Here is a 15,352-nt window from a genome sequence, read left to right on the forward strand (position 1 = left end):
CTGGCACTTTAAGAAAAAGGGAGAGACAACGAAGAAAGCTTAAAGAGGGCATCACAGAGCAGAGCAGGGGACAGGAGTGAAAGCACAGGAGGAGTGTGCTTTGGGGGACCTGGGAAAGGAACTGGGGCAGAACAACAAGGCTCACGCAGAAAGGAAGGAAATGGCAGGGAGAAAGGAAAGACGTGAAGAAGAAACACAGCAAACAAGCTCCATGAAAGAGATGAAAAAGAGGGTGACAAAAATGAACACTACAGGCATTTCAAGTTATTTAGGTTTTTTAATCAATTGATGCCAAAATGTTATGTAAAACCACACAGTAATACCTTTAGTATCAGAAGCAAGCATAAAAGTAAATGAGTACTAAACTGGGGAAGGCTATATATAAATGAAAGTCGTGCATGTTGTATACAGTAACACAGTATAGAAAGAAAAACCTCTCCCTTCTCCATTCCTGTACACCTATCTAGTGCCATTTTCCCTTCCACTAACTTTTTCCTGCTTTTCTACCAACTTCTTAGTTATGCTTGATTGCTGCACTTCCCCCTTCCACTTCACTGAATTTTCAGACGTCTTGTAAACTAGAGTGTAACCAAAACGTAAAAGCACTGAGATAGTAATGCAGGTAAATAAAAACTGATTATACAGAAAAAGTTTCACAAACTAGTCATTAATGACTAGACTACCGGGGGGGGGGGGGGAATCCGGAACAGGTTATAACAATGATTTTCTTAGTTTTACTTGTAAAATTTCTGTGTTCAATTTTGCAGTGAGTTTCCTGAATACTTTCTCTCAAATGTTACACATGTTCAGAACTACAAAATATAGCTTTGTAATGCTGGAAACACTTATTAGAAAAAGATAAATTGTAATCAATCTAATTCCCACTACTCATACAAAGATGAAAAAAAGTTATAAGGAGGAAATTACTTTCCTCCTCATTTACGGCATATCAGTTTTACTTCTGTGTGTATCTTCTTTACAAGAACAAGACTTGGATTAGAGTATGCACTACTTGTGTCTTCACTTTAATACTTAAATATTCACTGTGAAAGAAAAACTTTGCCGGTTTTATGTTAAATATTTTTCACACACCAAATACAATAGGGCAAAAGAGCATTTTCTTGTCCTCCATTTTGCATAGATACTCAAAGGTTTATATAAGGTCTTACAGGAAAAGAGACTAGATGAAAATGACTTTGCAAAAATATTGATCTACGGGTATTTCAGTCAACTATTAATCATATTTGATTCTCTTTACTAGCCTTTGTTACATTTTGGTTGATGTAGAAGTCTTGTAACACGTGGAATTTACAAAGTATTAAGAAAAACATCAGAAATGAAACAACAGGCCTAGCCAAGGCTTCTAGTTACATGGCTTCTCTCTATAAAGCAAAATGTACAGAAGGATCCCTATTGAAGCCCATAAATTCAAGAGCAGTGTCAAAAAAATCATGTAAGTCAGTCTTGTATACACAAGAAAAGACACGGTTCTGCACTTCTGCCAACAGGAAAGGTGAGGTCTGGCAGCAGACAGACATTGGGAGTCACTGACTCTGCGCTGTAAGGTTAGCACAGCCCTTGAGCTCTAAGCTCCAAAATCTGCCGATCAGACTCACCCAGATATGAGGGGAAGCCACGTGCTTTTCAAGTAAGAAAAGCTTCATAAGAGAAGGAAAAAAAAAAAGAATGCTTGGTGCTGTTCCCTTAGTCAGTACAGGTGCAAAGTGCTGAAGTAATTTGGCCCTGCAAACTTTATAGAGGAGTACAGATGAGATATATCCACAGAGACTAAAATCTTGCAGGAACGTTAAATACCTAAGAGATTGGACAAAGGGCAAAGCACTGCATCACCATATTCAACCCCTGTCTGGCAGAACAGGAAGAGTGCCAACACGCAGCACCCTTTGAGGTGCCCTACACCTACAAAAATGCAGTTTGCAGGAAGTTCTCTTTATAAACTCAATTTCCAATGCATTCTGTAAAATTTGTCTTAGAAGAGATAGGGGATTAGATTCTTTGCATCCTTTATTAATTTCAAGCATTGAAATCAATCTGAAATAATGTACACCACAAATAAGGACAACTCATTAAGACAGCATGCTTGTTTGATCACCTTGAGAAAGGCTGAAAATTTTCAGCTGTTTTTTTTTTCATGCAAACTGAAATGATCTACAACTTCTGACAATCCCCTTCCCTACTTCACTTTTAGAAGGAAAAAGTGCATATTCAATACTTGAAATTCCCCATGGTGCATGGTATTTTGTAACAGTTTCTCCTCTTCCCTCTGTCCCCACTGTGTTAGTGTGTTGGCACAACAGTAGGATAACAATCACCAGACCTAAGAAAAAAAACAAACCAAAAAAAAACCCAAAAACCAAAAAACCAAAACACTCAAAGGTTTGGAGTAGCTTTTAAAAATAAATAGAACTAGTCAGATAATAGGGTTGGGTTTTCTTGTGGGTAACTTATAACACAAATTCATAAATATGATCACATTCAATTTCCTAAAAATCTATACAAATACACCACTTCCCTTTTAATGCGTGGATTTCAAGTAATCACACAAAGCTCTATTAGACAGCCTTTCACATACAAATTACACAAAATTACAGACAGATACGCAGTAACACATCAGGGATAATTTAATGCTTCTGACTACTTAATGGTCCAAAAATAATAAAAGTAATTCAAAAAAAGCTAGTTTTCAGTTTAATTGTTGGGGTGGAATGTACTGTAGGTGGTGGTTGCCTAGCAGCTGCTTTTGCTTTGCTGGCCTGACTTGCTCGGACTGCAGTTTCTAGACGTGTTTTTAATTCAGGAGCAGCTCCCATTACTGTCTTGAAAGCATGTGGGTAAAGTGGACCAATGTGCATTAGATTCTGAAGTGCAAATTCATGAAGATCCTTAGATGCTGTAGATGCAGAAGCAAAGGCATTTTCATTCAATAAATAGGAGATCAGAGTGGGAACCAGAAGGGCGAGTAACTGGACTCCTAAAAGGGAAAGAAAAAAGATGTAGTAACAGTATCATTAAAGAAAAAAAAATGAATTTTCTCAGTTACTAGACTCATGAGGGTAATTTTGTTTTTAGAATTGACAAGAAACACTGTCATTAAAAAATGATCAAATAGAAAAACAACCCTGAAATTTAGATGGTTTCCTGTCTTTTGGACACTCAAATCTTTCTTACCAGTACTGTGCTTCAGAATTCTATTACTGTTCATCACAGTTGCTTTGTTCCTGACACTTCTTTAGAGATACCTTTGCACCTTCTGATTGCAGATCATTGATAAGAAATTGTAAGACGTACAGTGCCAATCATATTAAAGGATTTCAAAACACTTTTCAGGCAGACAGAAACATTATTCAATTGAATCAGAATATCAGCCTCCCCAGTGAGCGTAAGAGAACTGTGCACGTGTTCATGAAAAAGTATCTGCTATATCACTCCACTCTGGAAGATTCCAATCGAAAAAATAGCACCACAGCTGCAGTCAGCTAGCATGACCTAATGACACTGACCAGTAAAATTCAATTTCTTGGGCTTTTTAGATAAACTTTGTTGAGCTGGTAGAAGCAACATGATAAAATTGACAAGTCCAACAGTGAGAAAAGGTAAATTTAAATGGTGTGAACTAGTCATTTCCAAACAGAAGAAAACATCGCTCACTACTGCAGTTCATGTTTAGGATTTTTTCCTGCAATCATCAGAAATGAAAAGGCTACAGCATATGATACTGTTTGTACTATACAATACTGTTTGTGCTATATGAGTCCATGTATACAAGAGTTCTAGTACTGGAATTAGAAATGAACGTTGCATACACATGCTCTGTTTGTGACTGTGCCATCGAGTTCTTAACTGCAAGATTTCTAACAGTGTGCTTTAGCATTACACATTTCTTTAGAAAACAGAAATACTTACTATTCTGCTCTTCACCGAGGGCTACCAGCGTTTCAAGGACTTTAATTCCTTCCTGGACTGCTAGCAGCTCCAGGTTGTTGTTCGGGCGGCTTCTTTCCACAGCTTTCAATTTCTCAACCATGATAGGGGCCAATGAATGAATATATGGAGTTGACAGGGCACGATTAGTGTGTTGAAACACAGAAAGCAGAAGCTGATAACACTTGGCTTGAACCTAAACAAATCAAGATAAATATATTGTCCTGAAAGTTATTTGTTAACTTGGAATTCTAATAAGCTCTGTTACCTATCTATGCAAGATACACGATACCAAAAAAACCCCAACTACTACTAAAGGGGAAAGAAACATTCTGAGTAAGAGGAAAGCAACACAGGCATCTGCTAAAACTGTATTAGCCCAGTTTTCAATAAAAGGCAGGCCAGTTAGAAAGAACATGCAGGTACTAAACAGCAGTTACAATATGAATTCAGAGACAATAAAGGAATAGTTAATGTCAGACAAGTCAGTCACACAGGTCCACAGAGAACTTTAAATCTCAGAACCACAAGCACTAATAGACGCATCTGCAAATCATGAAATACTATTCCAGTCTCAGAAGGGTAAAAAAGCCCATAAAATGACTCAGCTCAAAGTGATCTAATTAACTTGACTATTATTCTAACTGTGAGATCACAGTAAGTGATCTTATTACACTAACATCACTCTAAGGCTGTAGCCAGAAGTGGCAGGCTTATCCATCCTTCTAGGTCTCCATCTTGTGCTGACAGTACCATAAGAGTATACATGTAGCCATACTGTAAGGCAGATCACAGAACCCTCTCCTTGTCTTCCTTCTGTTCTCTTTTCTCCTCCTCTCTCTCTTATCTGGAAAGCGTGGTTTATAAAGTCAACATTTGGGAAAATGGTGATCTTGTTTAGATGAACTTACAAATTTTATTTAGATCTCCCTCCAAAATCCCACACAAATAACTCTTTTGGAAATGTAAATCCCCACAACAAATACGAGGATAAAATATTCCACATGCTTTCAAACTGCACTGCAGGCCCATTAACTGGTGTTATTAAGCACATGCTGGACAGAAACATTCTAGAGGAACTGTTAGTGAGCACAATGATCTGTGAGGACGATCTGGGGGTGACTGGAAATATAGATCTATAAATAGAAATACTGAATAAAAATGATAGCTAATAAAAATTAATGGTAAGAAAACAGATGATACGCAGCTCAGGTTACTGTTAATTCACTCCTATATGGCAGAAAGTTTTCTATGCAATTCGATTTTTAAGGCCTGAAGTAGTAACACTTCTAATACCATATGTATACTAAGAGCTCCACAGAACATTTTCTTCTAATGCCTTGCTCAGCATCATCTTTGAACTGTTTCAAAGAATCATTATTACTCTCTCTCCCCCAATATCACTCCATTCAATTCCCTTCCCTTTCTGTCTACATTCTTTAAACTTTATTCCTTATTAGATACTAAGATCAGCCTTTGAAATAAGGAGTAAAAGTCTCCCTTCTTACGTGCATGCATAATTCAAATAAAAGTTTTACAGCTGCACCTGATGGCAAAACTTCATCCAAGCTTCTTTTATCCCATCTATATAATATAAAACTTTGGCATTTACAGAAGCCTACAAAACCTCCTGTGAGGTAAAATCAGAGCCTCTTCAAAGTGTGTAAGGAACACTCTCATGTAAAACTTACACATCAGCATCAAGAGACAAGGGTCTCTCAACCAAGTTCCCTTGTGGGAGAAAATGAAGTTGAGCTTACCAGACTTCTGGTTATTACCATACATGATACCTGACCTTTCAGACTTTTGCAGTTGGTAATGGTTTAAAAAAAAAACAACATTCCTGTATTCCTTATGAGGCAGCGGTCTTTCTTTAGAAGAGTTTTTCCCCATAATCAGTTCAATGCTTTTAGTACAAACAGTGTAACGCTTTTATTACAAACAGTTGTCTAGTTACTGACTGCAACAACAAGTGGTTTATATTAAAAAAAAAAAAAAACTGGAACACACATACACACCCCAAGTATTACAGGGTGTGTGTTTTGCACATCAGCAAAGAGAGGACAAAATCTGGCTGCTGTCAAAGCACTCTCTGTGAATTACAGAAAAGTGGGAAGTTTCAGCTCATTGACAGCTTTCCAACAGGGTGGTGGGCAAAAATGTACCTCTCTCACTGTTCATGCATTTATACAGAGCTGCAAGTATGACATAAAAAGCTTCTGCTTAATACAATTGACATTTCCATGTACACACTAGAATTTTAAGTAGCTTTCCACCCCAAGTCAGGCTATGGAACCAACCAAGTTTCACATTCACATCGGGAAACAGCAGCCGTGCTGCGAAGAATAATTATCAGCCTAAACAGGATTTTACATGCCTCACAGTAACACTAAACACATCAGCATTTTTTGCGTGTTTTTCTTCTCAGGAATCTCTGCAGCACTCACTTGCGGAAACCCTATGGATTTTTCTCTTTAGCTCCCACCTGGAGATCTGTATAACCACTCAAACAAACTGACGTGTACATGGCTGGAAGAGTTAACTATACCGTGCATTAGCCTGCTTGAACAACATCAGTCTACAGCTACTTAGTTTCCGTCTTTAGTGAGAAAACAGTTTAGAAGATAATTCATAAAGACAAACCAAAAGGCAGAAGTGAAATCAGAAGACAGATGATTCACAATCTGTAGATGCTCTGATGACGACCACAAAATTACATTTTTGCATTCAAACTGAGGTTTTTTTTGTGAACATGTAAAATAAGCACAGGTTTGCAAAAACAAATGTAAAATTTGTGGGCTGTAATTTTATCTACAGAAAAAGTGGCTTACTTTGCACTGTAAGAGATCAGCATTAATGTAGAAATGTCACCACGCTGGTAACTAACCTTTTCGTTTGCTAAAATTCATATATCAAAGATCTTTTTCCCTCTGAAAAGCTGCAAGTCAAGAACCTGGCACAAGGCCATGAACACACATTATCTAGAAGCACTTAGCTGGGTTGTTTTGCTCACTAAAGATTTTCTGTGATGCACTGTTGAAAATTCTACTTATTTTGACAAGCAGTATCTGTCTCTGAGGTAAACGCATCACAAAGCATTCAGGAACTACGTAGATTTATCACGATTAGTTTTTCTCAACTATGTATCATTCACATTCCTATAACATGATCTTACCCAAGGATCACAGGAATTTAATGCACTTTTAAATCTGTTCATACATCCATTTTGTAAACACTGCACTCCAATTATTTCAGTGCTTGCTGACCAAAGGAAGAGAGTGATAGCTGTAAGTATGCTTACTTCATCAAGAACAGGCTTAGAGGCTTCTGAAAAAGAAACACACTGTTAGCTTACCCCCAAAAGGGTTTAAAATTATTTAAAAGCTAGTGAACACAGAAACATGCAAAGAGGAAATAAATGTACATGAAAATATTTGCAACTGCATACAAATATGCATCTACTTATTACAGAATCACTTTATTATTATATTGACTGACAAAAAGCTGAGCAACTCTTAACAGCTGTTTTAATAAATTCAAACTTTCTGTAACTTGAATATCAAGGAAAAAACATCACCCACACTTTCTCTAAGCAAGTCATATTTTTTTGTTTTCAATATGTAAACAAGAGAGGCAAAATGTCTGTCTTAGATCCTTTCCCCATTATTTTTTTATTATTTTCAGCTGATACAGCACAGTAAGAAACAAATACCTATCATGGCAACAACTTTTAATTAATATGAGGTTTCACATAAGGGACTAGCTGACCTGACAGTCGTCCGTTACCAGTAAGGAGTAAGGACAGTCCTATTTTAACCCTTCCCTGCTTTTCAAACAAGGAATATTTGCTATTGTACGCTTTTTCTCCTTGCACAAGCTCTGTCTTCACCAACCTCATTCATGAATTTACATCAACAAGAAGAAAAATATTATTATTATATACACATAAAGTACTGTTTTTCTCGTTTTGTTGGTCAGATTGGTTACAGATATATAGTCAGCAAAAAGAAAACCAGCATGACTTCCCCTTCCACATGTCAGCTGGTCACTCAGTTGGCTTAGCCATGATGTAAAGCCTCACTCCAAAAAACTTCAAGCATTTTAAGTGACTTTCAAAATTATTTTTTAAATTTTATATTTGTTTAAATTATATTGAATTACAAGACAAAACCATATGCAGCAGACCTTGCATAGATTCTTATGTACTACTCCACAGAAATTTAGAAAGGAAGAGGAAAACATATACTTTTGCAAGGAACTGAGAAAGATTTCTGAATTCTGAAAAAACACCTCAAGCCAGTAATGCTTCTGGAAAGAGGGACTGGGAAATCTGTATTGAAATAAAAGGCTGGAAGACAAGAGCTGATGTGACAAATCACATTAGAAGTTTGATTTGGTTAACACAAATCTACTGATCCTTCCCCTGCAGACATTTTCAGGATCATTTGCAATTACCTACTTGCTCCCTCTCTCTCACATGAGTAACTCCATTCAAATCTCTCTTCAGTCTCTATAAAGGGCTCCTTAGGGATGTAATGGGATGTTTTTTGGCTGAACTACCATTATGCAAATGACAAATTGTTGTGTCTCTCTTTTGCTAACTATGCAGCTGAGACTGTACATCTCTTTTGCTTTTTGAAGGGCAAGGCAAAGCATGAATGTGAACCAAGAGAAGTAGTCTGCAGTTCTCTGAAGAGACACAGTAGACATCCTGCTGGTGGGTAACAGATTTTTTTGGCAGGGGTAGGATTTTTTTCTCACCACTGAAAGGTTGTAACAGTATTGTGAATATTCTGCTTCAGTATGAACCTTGCCACAATTATCCTCCGCTGTCTTCACATTCATTCGCTTCAATACTCAGTCTCTCTCATTAAGACCATATGAATCTTGTCAACAAACACTTAAAAGATACACTGATTGCTGTTTTTCCTGAGGCTTAATTCAAGGTGTCAAGTCCATGTACACTACTGAACAATTACAGTTCAACAGAGATCAGTTCCCCTACAAACACTGTTTTGGCAACTACAATCTCCTTTCCTTTAAGCTAGCAGGTATTCTGTGGAAAGAGGAAAGGAGGGGTGGAAATGATGGTTTGCTCAAGCCTTGCCAACTTGTCTAGACTTGCCAATCATCACAGAAATAGAGGCACAGTCCCAGAAGTGAAGTGAATTCAGCTTGGAACTCCTTTAGATTTTACTTGCAAGACATTCAGTGGATTTCAGAAAGACCAACCAGTATCAGAAGGAAGATTTCCAAGTTCCAGAAAAAAGTTACTACCTAAAACTATGAAGATTAGTAAGGTCAGGCTGAAGAAAATCTAAAGCAAGAAATAATCACATCATAATGGGATTCAAAATGGAAAAGCCTGAACTGTTACATAAAAATACCCTAAGGAAAGGATCAGGCTGCAGGATGAGCTGCAAAAGGCAAGATTTCTAACAGGAAAGGATCAACACTGTCAAAGAAAATAGATCAACAAGGACAAAACATGAGTGTGAACTCATGAGATGTAACTGTATTATCTGAACGCCAGTACTGTGCTTGTCTTCAACAAGTTATGCTCTGTGCACTCAGGTCTTTCTCCCATTTCAATTTTATAAGCAATTCATCACCACTTTTTAATGCATCACCCAACCTTCAGACATGAAGACTATTAAATTATAGGCAGATACAGTAGCTGCCTTTTCATCACAGCAAAATCCAGTTCTCTTTAACTCTCCTACACTGGGAAACCACTTACCAGGTTGAGAGTATTCCAAGATAGATGCCAGAGTGCTGCGGATAAGACCTGTCCATTGTTTCTGAGTTTCATCAGTCTTAACTGTTGGAAGAGTAACAATAGTTTTTATCCCTTGAAGGGCTGCACTGACTGGAGGTGGGACCTGATTATCTGCTGATTTTACTGCTGTTTCTTTCAACACTCTTGTAATCAGAAATAGGATAGTGGGTAGGATGGTCATACATCCTGAAACAAAACAAAAGACAAAACAGAATATCTGAAGTTAATTCCAATGAGTGTGACAGACAACCTCTTTAGCTTTCCCAATATGGATATATAGTTAGGAGACAAGGTCTGGAAACAGGTATCTAAATCAATTTATGGCACTTTCCAAGGTACCTGATGCATGCTACAAGCCCCAGAAGCAAAGGAAGATACAGAATCACAGACTGGTTTGGGTTGGAAGGGGCCTTAAAGATCATCCGGTTCCAACCTCTCTGCCACAGGCAAGGACACCTTCCATTAGACCAGGTTGCTCAAAGCCCAACCTGGCCTTGAACACTGCCAGGCATGGGGCATCCACAGCTTCTTTGGGCAACCTGTGCCAGTGCCTCACCACCCCCACAGCAAAGAACTTCTTCCAGTAAAGAATTTCTTCCTAATATTTAATCTACATCTGTCCTCTTTCAGTTTAAAGCCACTACCCCTTGTCCTATCGCTAGACAGATATGGAGAGGGACTGTAAAAAGTCCCTCTCTGTATTTCCTGTAGGCTCCTTTTAGGTACCAGAAGGCTGCTTCCCATAAGGTCTCCATGGAGCCTTTTCTTCTCTGGGTGTCTTACATCCTGTGCAAAAGCTGTAGCCATCTGGCTCTACAAAGGAGATAAAATTATCCTCCAACCTAATGCTTTTCTGAAGAAATCAACACCTATCCATACATTTTGTGCAGGCAGTTCTGCAGATGCAAGTTAGGCATACTCAAGAAATACTGGTCAAGTAACACATAACCTCACTTTAGACACATGTGAACCTTATAGAAAGAGTTTCAATAACAGACGTAGACTTTAAGCCCCTGTATGACTGAAGACAGGTGTTACTGAGTTTAGGCATGTAGTATCAATCTACTGGTCACTTCAGACAGTCAAGTCTTTTTCCATATCTTTTCGACACCTCATTTTCCCACACCTGTGGAAGCACAAATCCCACCATTTTCCTACTTCGGGGAATGTTGTGACAATAAATACACTAAACAGTAATTATGACTGGAAGGACTGCCAGAGGTCATCTAGTCCAATGCTCTCTCGCAGCAGATCAGATTGCCCATGATCTTGTCCAATGGAGACTACAAGATGCTCATATTTTAAACAAAGAGGAAGAAATAATAACAATAAAAAAAACCAACCCTATCACAGAAAGTGATGAATTCTCTTTGTCAGTTTTCCTTACATCCAAAGGCTCAACTGACAAATGTTTGTGCATGTATTACCCCCTGTTCACATCAGCTCCTCTGGATAAGAGGAAAGAAACCCAACCGACCAACAACTCAACAGTCTCTCTAGACTGACAGTAGTTTCTGAGCTACTTTCACTGGCCACTTGCCAAATGCTGGGAGTCATGTCTCCACTCAACACGAAAGTTAGACTTTTTACCCTTCTTCCTTCTCACCACACACTCCACCCCCCTCCCCCCAAAGAGCGGAGCAGAGCAGGAAAGGAAAAGGAAACAGGAATCAAATAAAACCAGTGCAGGATCCAAATCAGCTCAAAACCTGCTTTTTATTTTCTTTTTTTAAGAGGAACTGTAAGACACAAATTGTTTGCAGACAGTCCATGTTGTGTTCTGAGCATGACTTTGTCCAAATGTCACTTTTTATCTCATTAAATCGTAGAAAGAGATCAACCTGCATGTTATTAAGAGACCAACCTAGATGTTTTATCCATATCAGTGTGTGAAACTTCCCAGAGATCCACAAGACAAATCTTAAGCAATTTGTTTTCTGAAAAGCAAAACTCAAAGAGCACATCTTCCCATGCAGTTTTGTCCTTTACCACTGAACTCCACTCAGTGCAATTACCCTAGTTCACACATACCCTTTGTGGCAGTCTCCAGGGAAAAGTCCATTTAGTTTAGAGTCACATTTCAGATGACTGACAGCCAACGGCTGCAAAACCAAGTGTACCACAGCTGAATTGTGCTGGTTTTCCTCAGTAGGATTCTCTTTTCATCCAGCTGCTGCTTTTCATGAACTTCTCAGGAATTTAATTACCTCCAAGATATCTATGCTCTTTTATACTACTAAAATTGTAATTTTATTCAACTACATTAAATAAAAATTAAAATTGGCCAAAAGGTTTCAAAATTGTGAAAGAGGAAGGGGAAAAAGAAATAATAAAATCATAGTGATATAGAGCTCATTCCCTCAGCAAACTTGCAGCACACATGCAAATTTAAAATCAAATACTTCCTTTATGCTGCTCACTGGAAAAGCCTGAATTCTTAATTTACTTTTAGAACCTAAACATACTTTTCATTAAGATAATCCTTACAGTATCCTGTAAAAAAAAAAAAAACAAAAAAATCTATATTTACAGTTTGCTTTTAGCATCATGTGCTCACTATGCTTCATTAACCACTCACACGTATTTTGTTACAATACCTTACCTGCTGGAGAACACAGAGAAGGCAGGTCGGACAATATAGTAACAGTGGCGGCCACGAGACGAGCACTTTCCTCAGAGAGGTGGGACTTAGTAGCAACGTGACTTGGAGAATCTGACACTTTTGAACTCAGATGGGGCATGTGCCGTACTAGGATAAACATCAGCAACTCCATGGCTGCAAAGACTAGAGATTTTCCAGGCACAAGACCGCCACTCTCACCTCCCTCTCCTAAAGCAAGAGGATTTTCTTTTTCCTCAATATCATCTTCATCTGAAAAAAAAGGAAAGAAATGTCTGAGCAGGCAGTTAAGAAAGATCCCATACCAAAGATAACATGAAATACTTTTTGAAAAAAGTTAAAAATCAAGAGTTGCTTCACAGTAATACAAAACAAACATGACTGATGTCAAACTAAATGTTCCGTTAGACTGACTTAAAGGGGTTTAAAATGCTTTAGAAGTATTGTGATTGCAACAATACTTATTAAAAATCCAACCAGAACTAGAAAAACAACTAGTAATATTTACACAAAATAAAATGCAGTAATTATTTTGCTTCTTTTAAAACTGATTGTAAAATTGACAGCAATGACTGCCAAATAAATAGGCATGGCAGTATTTTTTAATTTAATAGCTATTAAATGTTCCACCCTGACAAAAATCTTATTTCAGCATAAATGTATTATTAAATAAGAGAACAGAAAAGCGTTGTAGGATTCTATGTCCAAGTTCATGATTTCAGTGCATTCAGTTCAAAAAGTCTCTTTTCAATGGCAGCTTGGCCAGCTGCAGTCTTTCCTTCTCCCATTAAACAGCAACAGAGATTCAGTAAGTCAAAGCTGGCCTGAACTACCCCTATGGACCTCCTATGAATTTCAATGACTGCTGGTGGTATCACATCCACCAATTTGAAAAATGCAGCTTACTGGGCCTACAGTAAACAATTCCATTAATTCATATGAAGGAACAGAGCTTGTATTTTCAGCTGTGCTGGTTTCACAAGTTCCAGCAAAATCCTCTCTCTGTTTTGATGTGAAAAACAGGCAAAAGCTAACAGTTGGGTTTTTTTCCACAACAGTACATTGTGCCAGACTATGACAGTATTTTGCCTTAGTAAGAGAATATTCTTTGGATTTTACTTAATTTCTTTCAGGTAATAAAAACCCATGGCACACGTAACCAGATATCAGTGAACTACTTGTCAGGTTGCCACTTGGAAACTTATTTACCTGGCAGAGATGGAAACAATACAGACAATGTAATATTTTTAAAGAAATGGTAAAGGGATGACTGAACAGGGAGATGCTCCATTAAAAGGATGAAGTTACTAAAAGTACCTCAGAAAGCAGCTTTCAGACTGATGCCAATATCCTTATATCAAGGATATTCTTACATAAAGTAGAAATAAGGTAACAGAATATGCTGATGGAAAGCCTAAGCAAAACATCAGAAGCTCAAATATCATACAAGAAGAAGCAGGGATAAAAAGAATGAATTTTACTAAAGCTCAATGAAGGCCAAGTAACGGAACAGGATTTAGGTATATCGACCCATCAGAGAATCTCAGAAAAATTTAAATTGAAAGGGACCTCCAGAAGTCTTCCCATTCCAATCTCCTGTTCAAAATGGGGTCAACTTGAAAGCAAGTGCAGGTTACTCAGGGCTGGTCCCATCTCAAGGATCTCCAAGCAGGGAGATGCCACAACATCCCTGGGCACCTGTTCTACTGCTTCACCACTCCCATGGTGACAGATTGTCTCCTTGTATCCCATTGCTGCAACTTGTATCTGTTGCCTGTTGTCCTTCTACTGTATGCATTTCAGAAGAGTCTGGACTGGTCTTCTCTTTAAATCCCCTTTAAGAAGGGGGATTGCTATTCTATCGCGTATTAACTCTCTCTTCTGCACCCTAAACAAGTTCATCTCTCTCAGCCTTTCCTCGCATGTCACACATTTCATCTCCTTAAGCAGCACAGTGGACCTCCACTGGACTTCCTTCCGTTTGTTAACATTTGTATTATTCCAGATGAGGGATAATGACAAAGAAAACTAGACATTGCTCCAGATGCATCCTAACAAACTGAAAGGATAATCATATCCCTTAATCTACCATTCATGCTTTTCTAACGCAGCCCAGTAACAGTTTGCAGCATTGCACAGGCACACCACCGATTCATGTTCAATTTCTTATTTGGCAAATCTGTTCTACAGTCTGTCAGCTCCCTCCAGCTTATATGAATGCACAGGGTTATCCCATCCCAAATGCAGCATTTTGCATTTGTCTTTGTTAAACTTCAGCAGGTTCTCAATTCTGCAGCTCAAGATTCCTCTGAAAGGGAACACTGCTCTCCAGTGTTTCCACCACTTGCACAATTTGGTATCATCCACAAATTTGCTGAGGATATGTTCTGTCCCATCATCCAGGTTGTTAATGATGACATTTAACAGTAGCAGACTCAATACAGAACTGTTCCAAGGAACACCAATTACAACCTGCTGCCAGTTAGTCTTGAATCACCAAACTCCATTCAAGCACAGCTGTCTTGCCAGTTAACTCTCTAACTTTTCAGTCCACATTTCTCCGATCTGACAATGATACTAGGGGATAGTGGGTCAAAAGCTTTGCAAAAGTCAAGGTTAACAATATTCACCACTCCCCCTTCATCCAAAGCCAGTTATTTAATCACAGAAGGTGATGAGGCATTATTTGTCCTTGGCAAGTCTGTGCTCACTACTTCCAATCACATTCTTCTACTTCATATACCCAGAAATGGTTTCCAAGACAATTTACTCAAAAAAAAATAAAAATTCAACATATTCAGTAGGCTTACTGGCAGATGGTATCCCAAACCCTGCCTCATGCCTTTCATTACTCAAAGCCAGACATAGGATCTAATTTTTGCCATTCATTGGAAAGCTTTCTTGAGCACCACAGCTTTTCAGATATGACTGAAGCAGCCTTTGCATGTCATCAGCCAGCTCCCTCAGATGCGTCCCATCTGGTCCCATGGTATGTCCAGCTTTTACCTAAG

General features: G+C 38.3%; 1 protein-coding gene across 2 annotated transcripts in view; it reads right to left on the minus strand.

The window, feature by feature from the left end:
- Nucleotides 1-257: 257 nt before the first annotated feature.
- The window catches only part of HEATR5B (HEAT repeat containing 5B), a 56,067-nt gene continuing 40,972 nt past the window's right edge, over nt 258-15,352 (minus strand). For both annotated transcript variants that reach the window (XM_062629521.1, XM_062629522.1), the window contains exons 32-36: nt 12,324-12,593; nt 9,683-9,907; nt 7,118-7,269; nt 3,925-4,138; nt 258-2,992 (exon numbers count right to left, since the gene is read on the minus strand). In XM_062629521.1, the coding sequence (XP_062485505.1) occupies nt 2,688-2,992; nt 3,925-4,138; nt 7,118-7,269; nt 9,683-9,907; nt 12,324-12,593 (1,166 nt within the window). In that variant the 3' untranslated portion in view covers nt 258-2,687. The remainder of the gene's footprint in view (nt 2,993-3,924; nt 4,139-7,117; nt 7,270-9,682; nt 9,908-12,323; nt 12,594-15,352) is intronic.

The sequence above is a fragment of the Pezoporus occidentalis genome, unplaced genomic scaffold (assembly GCF_034315485.1).
Source record: "Pezoporus occidentalis ecotype Australia unplaced genomic scaffold, CSIRO_AGI_Poc_V1 ctg34, whole genome shotgun sequence".
Classification (NCBI taxonomy): domain Eukaryota; kingdom Metazoa; phylum Chordata; class Aves; order Psittaciformes; family Psittacidae; genus Pezoporus; species Pezoporus occidentalis.